The sequence below is a fragment of the Clinocottus analis genome, unplaced genomic scaffold, assembly GCF_023055335.1.
Source record: "Clinocottus analis isolate CAN_PGR_092001 unplaced genomic scaffold, fCliAna1.0.p SCAF_12, whole genome shotgun sequence".
In the NCBI taxonomy this organism is placed as follows: Eukaryota; Metazoa; Chordata; class Actinopteri; order Perciformes; family Cottidae; genus Clinocottus; species Clinocottus analis.
The window spans coordinates 12,691,749-12,704,144 of NW_027175843.1; the positions used below are offsets into that span (position 1 = coordinate 12,691,749).

A 12,396-nucleotide genomic window follows, 5' to 3' on the forward strand; every position below is an offset into this window, starting at 1 on the left:
CGCAACATAGCATGTCAACTGTTGGTGAGTTTAGCTTCAGTCGAGAGAAAACAGCCCTCCTAGTAGACGTTAAGACACCCAAAGCCTAAAATTGCACAAAAACCTGTGCCAAACATTAAACCATTTAATTTTAAGCTAGTCATTGAAGTGGAGCTGTAATTACTAACAGTGAGACCTTGCATTACCCTACTGTTGGAGTTGTTGTTTATGAAAGAATCAATCTAATATGGGGATTAAACTCACTCCCAAACAAATAACAGTAACCTAGTAATTTACCTGATATAATCATGGGTATTATCTCTGGACAGTGATTTGGAACACCTATAAAGCGTAGGTCTTTGTACAGGTAAAATGGCAACACTGAAGACACATCTGACTGAAGATGGAGCAGATTATCCTCTTGTGCCTGGTTTCCACCTTTCTATCGGCTGTTCATGCTCAGGTAAATATTCATGGGATTGGCGTAGGACTGCGATTTTAACAAGTTCAACAGCACCATGCAACAGAATTGCCAACAACTTTGTTCATCTTTTTTGCAGAAATTTTTGTTCAGCCCAAAATGGGGTCCTGCTGGCTATAAAGGTATAGATGCAATTCGAATTGGATGTAAATGTTTATGCGAGACAGCAGTAAAAATACGGTTGCTGACTAAAAGCTTATTTTTTTTCTTGAAGAACGAGAAGACCATGATGGGACAGCAATGGATGAAATAATTAAAACTAATGAGTTCCAAGGTAAGTTGCTCACAATTTGCTTGAATTGTTTGCAGTTTACACAATAAATGAACTGTTGACATGTCTAGAATTAATCAATTTTTACTGATATTTGTCTCAGCCTCCCGATTTATAGACGGCACTACCAGTCTCAGAGAGGGAGACATTGCTGTTTCTTCTGGACGGCGCTCCAAAGTTTGCTTTGCTCGTAGCTGCCTCTGGTCTAAATCAGTGGATGGACATGTCTATGTTGCATATAAGCTCTCACCTGATTACTGTATGCTATTTAACTTTTCTACATGTCAACAAATGTAAAACATTACAGTCTGAATTCACTAACTTTTGTATTTGACGATTTATAAATTGTCTGTTTCATACCACTCTGTCTATACAAATATACAGCTGAAATGGAGACAAAGCTGATAAAGAAAGGGATGGAAAGTGTAGAGAAAGGTACCTGTGTGCGATTTGTTCCATGGACTCACCAACGAGACTACGTCGACATCCAGCAAAAGGCTGGGTGAGAGTTTAACCCCTGCAGTCTTTAATTTTTTTACATTTGACTCTTAGCAAAATGTTTCTGTATGGAAGAGATGTTGAAATGCAGCAGCTTTTAAAACTATATAACTTTCATGAAACAACCTTCAGTTACCATTGAAAATGAACTTTCCTGTTCTATACTACAACACGAAATTCAATCCTCGAATGATGTGTTGTGGTTTGTGTGTGTGTGTGTGTGTGTGTGTGTGTGTTAATCCAGCTGTTGGTCCTACCTTGGTGCACGTGGTGGAAGACAGACAGTGTCTCTTCAGAGTCCCGGCTGCCTCCGTGTTGGCGTGATCTCCCATGAATTCATGCATGCCCTGGGCTTTGTGCACGAGCAGTCTCGCTTTGACCGGGACAACTATGTCACCATCATGTGGCCAAACATTTGGAGGGGTAATTTTAAAGGGGCAGAAGGGGGGGGGGGGGAGGTATGAGGGAGTGGGGGCTGGGGAATGAGATCTCCCCACAAATGGTAAAGTTAAGAACAATTATGATGAACTGTATTTCTGTACCAATTTTTTTTTTTAAACTGAAATATCGAGAACAAAATAATATATCAAAATGAATACTCACAAATATTATGAACCATGACATATTTACCAACTTTCAACAGATCGGTTGAGGAACTTTGAGAAATTCAAGACTGACAGTCTGGACCTGCCATATGACTATAGCTCAATCATGCACTTTGGGACGTAAGTAATAATTTGATGTATAACACTCAACAATATATTCTACTGTGGTGTATGTATTATGACGTAACACATAAAATGTATATGTTTAGGTTTGCCTACTCTCAGGACGGGCAGCCAACCATCATTCCAAAGAATGTCCAGAACAGCAAGGACATAAGGCTGGGCCAGGCATCAACTCTCAGCCACATCGACAAGATGAAAATCAACAAGCTTTATAAATGTGGTTAGTAACAAACATCCTGAACTTACCTCAAGAAACTATTTTAGAGCCAATATTGCAAAATATAAAATATGATACCAACCATGTCATTTTGTCTGTCTCTCTCTCCTCAGGTGGCAAGGATGATTACTAACCAAACTGAGCCGAGTTGCAACGGGAATTTGCTGAGCACTCATATAATAAAACAATGTTAAATCATAGAAACAATTTAAATAAAGATTGAATCAAGCTTTGTATCAGCATTTAACCTGTGTGCATGCAGTCGTGTGTGTTTAAACAAGACATGTCGTTGATGTCTAGAAGGCTGAGAAAGTGAGCGGGAGTGTAAACAATTGTTTTAGTATAGAGAGAGAGAGTCATCCAAATGTCCTAACCCACCCAATATAAAGTATACAGTGTGTAATTTCATGAATCAGTAACAGATGAATGTGAGGAAAATGTAATACTACTTGCATACATGCTGGCATACATAACACTGCAGTAAAATAAACTTTTTGAAACCATAAACCATGGGTTGTGTGATCACATTACAGGATGGAAGTACATTATAGTTGGAGGAAGACTGGAAAAACAGATGCCTGGATTAATAAATGACTATTTTGTGGTTTTCCAAGACACAAATGTATCCACACTTGAAAATATGCACCCTTAACTCAGATCCAGGTATTTTATAGTAATGTATTGTTCTGCAGTGACGTATGATAAATATGTATCAGTCATTGCCCTTTAAATTGGCCTATTGATTAAAATAGAAACTTGGAGATGGATAAGGGTTTGTTTCTATAGATTTACCCATAAGACCAAATGATTGTTGTCAAGGCAGTTATCAAGTGATAGTTTATCGCTAAATCACTGGTTGCTGGTACAGTCAGACACAAATTGCTGGTCTGTTGGACTGAGTGGACAGTTATTCTCGTGATAGCAACTGCTGAGTTGTGGCACATCCAACAGCAAAACACCTTTAAAGTACCTTCATTTCTGAAAGTGCTGAATCTTACATGCACTAAGTACTGGGCACGAGTCAAGGTCAGCATCAGGACCACCTGTTAAGGATCAGCAGTGGACTTGAGTAAATTACACACACGGAATGATAAGGGGTCTTAATCATGCTTAATCACAGACCATTTGTCCAATCAGTACAGAGCAGAGGAGGAGAGGTGCCTATATAGATTCAGTGGAGGGGAAGAGTTCATTTAGCGCTCACATCGAAAGACTGCAGACTGAAACTGGTCCACCAGCCTGAAACACAGTAATGCATTCTACCATGATCCTTCTGGGGGTTTTGTTTGGCTTGCTGACCCAGGCCTACACTCTACCTGTTAAGGTCAGTACCATATAAAAATATGTTTGAGCAAAAAGGCCCTTTTAATCTCTTTTTTTTTTTCAACCAAAATATATTTTTCATTACAGAATTCTACTGCAGTGCATGAGGGAAAAGTGAGGCTGAAAAGAAAATACTCAGGTGGGCTCTTTTTCAAAAGTTTGACATTCACGGTCATCGTGAATGTAAATAATTACACTCTACATATTAGAAAATCGAGGAGGACTGTATTGATCTGTCTGTTTTTGTGTTTAGATGAAATTACAGAGCACGATGACATAAATGCAATGGATCAAATTCTGGAAGTCAACAGGAGTAAGTAGATGGGAATTTGGATTAAAGTTGTTTGGGACATCATGGACTAATTCAATGTGATTTTTTTTTTTGCCATAAGGATTGCGAGCCCCCCGAGGACTGTCCTTCAGAGATGGAGATATCGCCAACTCATATGTACGAAGTGCTATAACCTGTCCGGGCAATGCCTGTCTGTGGCAAAAATCAGTTGATGGATTTGTTTATGTCCCCTTCATGCTCTCTCCACTATATGGTACGAATACATCAATTTAAAGAGGCGTTGAAAAGGGAGTTCAAATCTTTCTGTTGAACTCAAATGTTTCTTTTGGGTTGTTTTTTGTTTTTTTTTGCGGTAGACGACATGGACAGAATCACCATCGAAACTGGGATGCAAGACATTGCCTCTGGAACATGTGTTAAATTTGTTCCACGCACTCATGAAGGCAGCTTCCTCGACATTCAGCCTAGATATGGGTGAGCATGACTGCAACATGTGGCTTTTTAAACTTCTTGAAATGGACTGTGTATATTGCAATAATGACACGTTTTTTATTATGTTCCCCAAGTTGTTGGTCGTTTCTGGGGCAGACTGGAGGAAGCCAGGTCCTGTCACTGCAGAGTCCTGGGTGCATGTGGTCAGGAGTGGCTGCCCACGAGTTCATGCACGCCCTGGGCTTTGTACATGAGCAGTCTCGCTCAGACCGAGACCAGTATGTCTCAATTGCATGGAGAAACATCATGCCAGGTTTGGATGAATGATGACCTCTCAAGATTATGTTGTTACATTCTGAAAGCCTCCTCTTTACCTACTTATACATTTCCTTGGATCTTTTATCTTTTGACAGATCGCATTCATAACTTCAGGAAACAGGTGACGAACAATCTCAATAGTCCATATGACTACAACTCTGTCATGCATTATGGAAGGTGAGTTGCTCTTTGAGGCAACATAGTTATTGGTTTTGCATGTTATTCTGCATGGCATTGCAATACCATATTATTTATTTCTCTGTCATGTAGGTATGCCTTCTCTGAAGATGGTGGGCCAACGATAATCCCCAGGCCAGATCCTTACATTCCCATTGGCCAACGAGATGGACCCAGTAACCTAGATCTTCATAAAATAAATGTCCTATATAACTGTGGTAGGTGAACTCACACGTATTCTAACCAAAAGAAAATCTGTAGTTCATTCAAAATTATGTATTGCATTTTCTCTCTACTCCCCACTCCAGGTGTCAATGAGTAACTGGATCCAGAGTGTTATATTATGTCATATTCTGTTATCAGGTCTGTAAAGTGGTAAAGTTTCTAGCAATTTCATTGTTCTATAATTTAATTATTCTATAAAATTCTAGTTTGTACTATAGACTCTAGAGGACAATCTACAAACCTGTGATAAAGATATGGATGAATAAAAGAGGCAATAGCTGTTCTCTAACATAGCTCAAATCAGTACTGTGGTTTTGATGTGGCTGCTGCCAATTTGATCACTGCATCTGTAAATCAATTTGTTTTATTGTCTGCATCCTTCTCAGCTTTTGCTTGCCTAAAATAAAGAAAGTGCAACTGTAATGGAGTAATAGTCGGTTTCATCTTTGTTCACATCTCTGCTCTTCACTGCCTAAATAAAGTTGTAGTGGAGGAGAATAAGGAAGAAAGGCAAAGGAACACTCGCAGGAACAGATTGTGAACAGTCTGATGCTAATACATACTGCCAACAATGTAAGAAAAACATTCTATTTTAGAAAACATATAGTCTTATTGGCTCCTGTGTGATATAACATTCACTATTAACATAACATTGGCTAAATGAGCACGCAGTTAGATTCTTTTTGAAATAGTGTACATTAACATGGTCGATATGTAATTGTTTAATTTTGAAATAAACCAGTACATCTCCTACTGAAATTGAACAGTATACTAGAATTTCATGTTTTCATTTAGAAGTACCTCAAGGTAAAAGATTTAGGAAACTTGATTAATGTCCAATACATTGCAATTAAAAAATAAATGCTTCTAACCATTATTACCCAAAAATATATTTAGTAGTTTGATATGTAAAGAGGATCTAACTTTTTAAGAGACTGGAATTAGTTAAAGCAACTATATTGTAAGAGAATATTTAGGAAGAAAGTAGCTTAATTGTTTATCATATCATAATCATGTGGATCCATCCCGAGCGCCCAGGGCGGGGATGCAGTGACGCGCGTGCGCACACACCCACTCACACACACACACACACAGGCGGTTGTAGCTAGCTGCTGGTTAGCACCGCGGCATAAAAAAACAGGCATTTTCATATATTCAGTGGCACTAAAAAATGAGCGATAACGACAAAGGTTACGGCGAGCGGGTACGTATGAGGGCTTCCTGCCGTTTCTTTAATAACTCGCCGTGTGGAATTTAAACTCAAATTACGTTAACAGCCTCCACATTGAGTGGACGGAAGCTAGCTAATGAGCTCGTGGATCGACATTAGCTAGGCCTCAGTCCACACATTACCTGCCAACTAAGCTAGTAAAACCACCAACTTGCGGCTTCGACAGAAGTTCAATGTTACTTGTTCAACATTAATATTTGTTTTAACCATGCATTTAACGTTACGTTGGCAAATTACGTTATTTACGCAGTCAGACGTGTGGGCTGAGTAGCTAACGTCAATTCTACAATGTGCAGGAATTGTACCGTCACGGAATAACATGTTGTAGCTATATATTCTTCATCTGAAACTTTAATTTTGGGTTCTCTCTCATTTTGGGCATTGCAGCTATCTTTCAACCCAAAAACATTTAAACCATTTTGGACGAAAACAAACGGCCTCAAGATGTCTTCTTATTCGTTTGCATTACACACGTTCAGCCCTTGTCCCGTTGCATGGTGAATGTCTTGATTTAATGTTTTTGTTAAAGTAAAATAAATGGTCAATACATAGCGACAATGTAGCATTATGTGTTTGTGTATGCCTTTGCGTTTAACCGAAGCCGTTTGTATTTAAAGAAAATGTGGCTTTATTCTGTTACTCCCAAGATGTCTGTCATGTCTGTGCAGAAGCATTTTGAGGTCGTTAGGGATAACTTAAACCGACACTTATTTGTGTTCAAGGAAATCACTGTTGGTGGGGTTTTATGTTTAAGAGGTATAATACACATTCTGTGGTTTGATGTACTCTTGGAGGCCACTTTACATAACTTAATTGAACTGGGTCCATTTAAAATGGAAGACATATTTATTGCAAAAGTAAAAAAAAAACACAAAAAAACGATAATCACATCTTTTATTATTCTACAGGACAATGTTTGTTCAGAGTTGCGTGTTTGCCTCTATATGACATGAGAGTAAACGTAGAACCGCTGCATGTGAAATATGTATTGAACTTTACATTGAAAGATTGTATTGTGTGCTCTTAAACATTTCCATGCTTGTCATGAGATATAATAACACTAAGTTGAATGAGGGTGCCATTTTAATTGGAGTCATATATTCTTCATCCTTTTCTTTTTCATAAAGGTGAAGAAGAAAGTGCGGAAGAAGTCCACTTAATTTTCAATAATATGAAGCTCTGATGTGTGAAGCTGAAATTGTTGAATGCATGCTAAAACAGGAGGAGGGAAGAAGTATGGGCAGTGTGTGAGATGGGGGAAGTAAGAAGAAGTAAAACAATTGAAGAAAGAAGAATAATGTGAAGTAATGAAGTTACAGAAATGAAGTTAAGGAAGTAATCTGGATAAGGCCACGGCGCTAAGTAATCTTCTGGTCTGTTTGTCAAATGCGTGCATGTTTTTGTTATTTAATACAACAAACAGTTTAAATCATTGCATTTTTTTATACAACTGACAAATTCCTGTTATTTCATCATGTTGCCAATATAATTATATTGATTAATGTAATCCTGTTGATGTCATATTATTCACGGCAACTAAATTGTATTTACCTGCATTTCTAATCCACGGCAACTAAATTCTGTATTTTTCAAAGGATAGTCTTAATTACTGCATACAATTATTTTGGCACATTTCTCAGTTTGTCCTCTCGTTGATGCTGATAAGAGGTGTGTTGGCGTGTGGTTCGTTCAGGAGTCTCGCTCTGCTTCCCGGAGTGTGAGTCCAAGGGGTTCTGGGAAGTCGGCAAGCCGCTCCCCAGCTCGGTCACCTGCCCATTCAAAAGAAGGCTCCCGACACACCCGCTCTAAAACTCACTCTCGGTCCAGGTCCAAATCGGGGTGAGTGACTTGTATTTTTTTGAAGCACTCCACATGTATCTTTATATCCAATTTGTCTATTTGATAGATTATATATAAACGGTAGATGCATGTCTGTCTATTGAAGCATCTGTAAGGAAATTGGATATGAATAACTACAGAACCCGTATAAATGTTTGAAGTGATTCTGTCTACGTAGGTCTCACTCGCATCGTGGCTCACGGAGACACTATAGCCGATCTCGCTCCCGCTCAAGGTCTTCTCGGCGCCGATCTCACAGTAGATCCTACAGTGGAGAGCGCCGTCGCAGGAGTCATAGCCGCTCACCAATGTCCAACCGCCGCAGGCATATCGGCAATCGCGTAAGTGATCAATGGACCATTTTAAATTTGTGCTCTATCTGCATAATGTCTGACTATATTCATCTTGGATTCTAAACACAATTATGTGTTAATTAAGAAAAGAAACTAAATTGTAAAAACACTTAATTTTTTAAAAATTGCAGGCTAATCCAGACCCAAATGGTTGTGTGGGAGTGTTTGGTCTGAGCTTGTACACCACAGAGAGGGATCTGAGGGACGTCTTCTCTAAATATGGCCCCCTAGCGGATGTCTCTATTGTGTATGACCAGCAGTCGAGGCGCTCTCGGGGCTTTGCTTTTGTCTACTTTGAGAAGAAAGATGACGCTAACGAGGTATAAGAACACAAGTTGTGGAAAAGTCCCCTGGCTAACCTGTTACTGGAATATTTTCTTGGTCTAAAGAGGTAATTTTGTTGGTTCACTGTCAGGCAAAGGAACGAGCTAATGGCATGGAGCTGGATGGTCGTAGAATCAGAGTGGACTTCTCCATTACAAAAAGACCTCACACACCAACCCCTGGAATCTACATGGGTCGCCCCACATAGTAAGGCATTTTAGTGTGTGTGGATTGATTAGTTTTAGTTCTAATCCATCAAAGATCTATCGATATATATATATATATAATTTTCATTTATTGGATAATATATTGAGGTAAGGCATCTCACATACTTACAGAAAGATAAAGAAAAACACCATTTGAAATGGAGAGAGCTCCCAAAAACATGTATCTAACATAAATGGGATGGACCACCTGTAAAGGTATTAATTAACAGTTCCAAGCCAGGCTATTTACATAGTTTGTATATGGATATCAGGTTTTGTGAAATCTTGTAATGGGCTCCTAAAGAGGTTGAGGGTGCATCTGATTTGCTCTGCTTATAATATCTTAAGTATGTATCTTTCAAAAAGATGGCATTTTGAAATACTTTTGCCCATAGGAGCTAAACAAAATGTTAGAAAATAAACAGACAACCATATTTATAGAACTTCCAGCTGTATTGTTAGTTTGCAAAAACTGTACCAAATGCAGAGCTCAGTCAGAAAGAAATAAGATTATGTGAAGGAGCACTTGAATTGAATTTATTAAAACATTAAAATAACCTGAATGTAACATGTGACATAATGGATACCTGTCTTTTTTTAATTAAAATTATAAAGCATAGGTAAAATAAACTGTAAAACTGAAAAAGTTGGAGATAAAATCATCTTTGCATTGTCCTCTGTATAGTGGCGGCGGTGGTGGCAGCAGCAGCGGAGGAGGAGGCGGGGGGAGTGGGGGTGGCGGCGGAAGTAGTAGCGGCGGCGGAAGTAGCAGCGGTGCCGGCGGAAGTGGTGGTCCTCGCCGCAGTTCTCGTGACTATGACCGTGGATACGACCGTGGGTACGACCGTGGATATGACAGAGGTGGCTATGAACGCTATGACGACAGGGACCACTACAGATCATACAGGTGAATAGCATATTTTTAAAAGGTAGTCCCTCAGAATAACAATAGGATATTAGTTGTGTTTGTTTTTTTTCCCTTGTTTTATCTACACTCTCTTGAAATGTGTTTATTTCTTCTTGTTAATTTTGTCTGGTTTCAGAAGGCGCTCTCCGTCCCCATACTACAGAGGGGCATACAGGTCTCGGTCCAGATCGCGATCCTATTCTCCCCGTGAGTACTTTTTTGTAAATTATCCACTTTTTTTATTCAGGCATTAAACGGGTTGCAATGAGTTTAATCACTTTTTTGTTTCACAGGTCGCTATTGAACGTTGGTCAAGCCTCTCCCACACTCGAACAGGAAATGTTTCTAGTGGAATGATATATTTCAGTATTGATCTTCTTTCTTAAGCTGATCCTCATACTTCTGTTTGCTAACGTGTATGACCAGTAAATGAATACTGGGATCAGTTTTGAAGCAGTGTCATTTTACATGACTAAACTGTCCCCTCATGTTTTTAATTGGAAATGTATAGGCAACAACTGCCATGAAAAATATATTAATGCTCTTATTAATGTATTTTTTTGAATACAAGATCGAGTGAACGATCATCTTTGAACAGATTAAAAGGAAGAAGCATTTTTTTTTCACTTTGACTCCTTTGACTCTTCCTTACTTACAGCTTTTCTTCAGTTCAACCACTTTCTGCTGCACGGCTGTTATGATACAAACACCTTCATCTTACCGCATTGCGTTGTTGACTTCTCCAGAATTTTCAGACCACAACTATCCTTAAATTCTGACATAATTTTGTTGTTAAATACACACCTGTAAAGTTTTTTTCTTGCTCACTTGTGATACAAAATTTTAACAAATGTCCAAAGGTGGACTAAGACATAAATACCTAGTAAAGTACTCAAAACCATTTCCGTGACAGTTCCCGCTACAATAGGAGTCTCCAGAACCACATTGTTCCAGGGTTGTACACATTCGAAAACTATATATTCCCTCTGTCTGGTTTCATATATAATTAAGAAGACTAATCCAAAAATAATTGCAGCTAAAAAAGTTAATTTCACCGAGTACAGTATTTAAACTGCTCCTCAACATATGAAGTGAGATCTGTCCGGTCACACGTCTACCCCTGCTGGTCGCACGGAGTACATGATACACTGAAGGACTTGTTGACATCTCAGTTGATTCTACCCTGTTGATTTAGTGAAAGGGTATATTCAACAAAGTGATTAAAGTCGTCTAGTGGAATTAACCATTGCAGATAATTTGTTCATGTTTTGAAATATTCAGACATTCTGCCCTTCACACCAATACAGCAGTCGTGAATGGATTTTATTTGTGGTGCTCACAGAGGTATCCAATAGTACACTGATGCACATGTTTTGCATGTAACCGTTCGAGAATTACAGGCAAGGAGAGAAAGGTACCAGTAACTGATAGCTCTGTTCAGTTTTTAGAACAGTTATTGTGTGTAATAGCTACTTTACACATTTTATTGCACAACAAAAGAACAGACCTTTAAGACGGTCAAGCTATTAATATGACTGCATAAACTATTATTGCACCACCTTCTTTCTCTCAGGGGTTACCTTAGTACAAGCAGAAATGAGTCAGGAAGATGTACACTGAAATATGAATTCCATTTCAATCATAGTTTGCTATTATGCTGCCGTTTAGATTATTCTTGTTTCCAATCCACCCCCCTCCTTTTTTATGAATGTAACTGGTTTACCTATACTTGTATTAATTGACAATGTGTTTCCTATGTTGTGGTTATAAGCATTGGTTAATTAGAATGGGATTTTTTTTTCTGTTAACACAGGATATGTCATACAGGGGAATGACTATGATGAAAAGACACTAGTCACAACTGACCACACCTTTGAAACAGTATCCGCTCATTTCTTTCCTTCTAGTACCTTAAGTGTAGACTACAGGTGTGCTGTTTGTTTTGGTCAGCAAGTGACCGAGTGTCACATCCCCTTCAGTTCTGCTTAATTTTGCTTTCCGAGTGGAAATCATTTTGGGTGATTGCAGGAGGAAAAGGGAAATGTAAATTTCAATGCAATTTAATTAGCTTTGTGTTTATCCACTTGAAAATGAAGTGTATAATGTAAATGCTGTATAAATTATTATGCAAAGGCAGGTAGGTAAATGCCATAATTAGACAGGTTTATTTACAAAGAATACATGTCAAAAGTTTCACAAAAATAATTATGTACATTTCAAGTGCAGTAAAGAAACGGATCGGGCTCATTTATTTGAACTCTAAGTGAATCTCAGCTGACTGCAAAGAGGCCTGCAATAACTGTTAGCATGTCATCAGGAAAGTAACTAAAGAGCTGTTTTGTAAATAGGCCACGGCTTGAACATTCCTCTGTTCACACACTGACGGTCACTCCTGCTGCTGGCACTCTCTCCACTACAGTAGGGTGGCAGTAATGTTCCAGGCGCAGGCCGGTCACATGTAGAAACACTCAAGTGCTGTAGGCGGAGGCTCCTCCCCTTGGTAACTGCTGAAGGTACACATCCATGCATGAGCACTGCAGCCTGTCCTCCATTGCCAGGCAGTTCCACAGCCCTTCCTCTTACATTTCATCTTTT

At 38.9% G+C, this 12,396-nt stretch overlaps 3 protein-coding genes across 4 annotated transcripts; all 3 read left to right on the forward strand.

Annotated features, from left to right (window-relative positions):
• Nucleotides 1-382: 382 nt before the first annotated feature.
• hce2l2 (high choriolytic enzyme 2-like 2) lies at nt 383-2,466 on the forward strand. The gene is made up of 9 exons (XM_068572333.1): nt 383-442; nt 540-582; nt 675-734; nt 835-990; nt 1,116-1,233; nt 1,474-1,652; nt 1,873-1,954; nt 2,044-2,177; nt 2,288-2,466. Exons 1-9 carry the CDS (start codon nt 383-385, stop codon nt 2,305-2,307), a joined length of 852 nt encoding a protein of 283 aa, XP_068428434.1. The 3' UTR covers nt 2,308-2,466.
• A 960-nt stretch (nt 2,467-3,426) lies between these two features.
• Nucleotides 3,427-4,942, forward strand: hce2l1 (high choriolytic enzyme 2-like 1). Its single transcript, XM_068572332.1, has 8 exons — nt 3,427-3,498; nt 3,585-3,636; nt 3,751-3,810; nt 3,890-4,042; nt 4,146-4,263; nt 4,356-4,534; nt 4,635-4,716; nt 4,810-4,942. Exons 1-8 carry the CDS (start codon nt 3,427-3,429, stop codon nt 4,940-4,942), a joined length of 849 nt encoding a protein of 282 aa, XP_068428433.1.
• Nucleotides 4,943-6,009: 1,067 nt separating this feature from the next.
• tra2b (transformer 2 beta homolog) lies at nt 6,010-10,427 on the forward strand. Of its 2 annotated transcripts, none has more exons than XM_068572874.1 (8): nt 6,010-6,145; nt 7,866-8,011; nt 8,190-8,352; nt 8,496-8,684; nt 8,780-8,895; nt 9,580-9,801; nt 9,938-10,008; nt 10,095-10,427. In XM_068572874.1, exons 1-8 carry the CDS (start codon nt 6,113-6,115, stop codon nt 10,103-10,105), a joined length of 951 nt encoding a protein of 316 aa, XP_068428975.1. In that variant the 5' UTR covers nt 6,010-6,112; the 3' UTR covers nt 10,106-10,427. The 2 variants fall into 2 exon arrangements, with proteins under 2 accessions (XP_068428975.1, XP_068428976.1); XM_068572875.1 differs by having other exon boundaries at nt 9,941-10,008.
• The last annotated feature ends 1,969 nt before the right edge of the window (nt 10,428-12,396 follow it).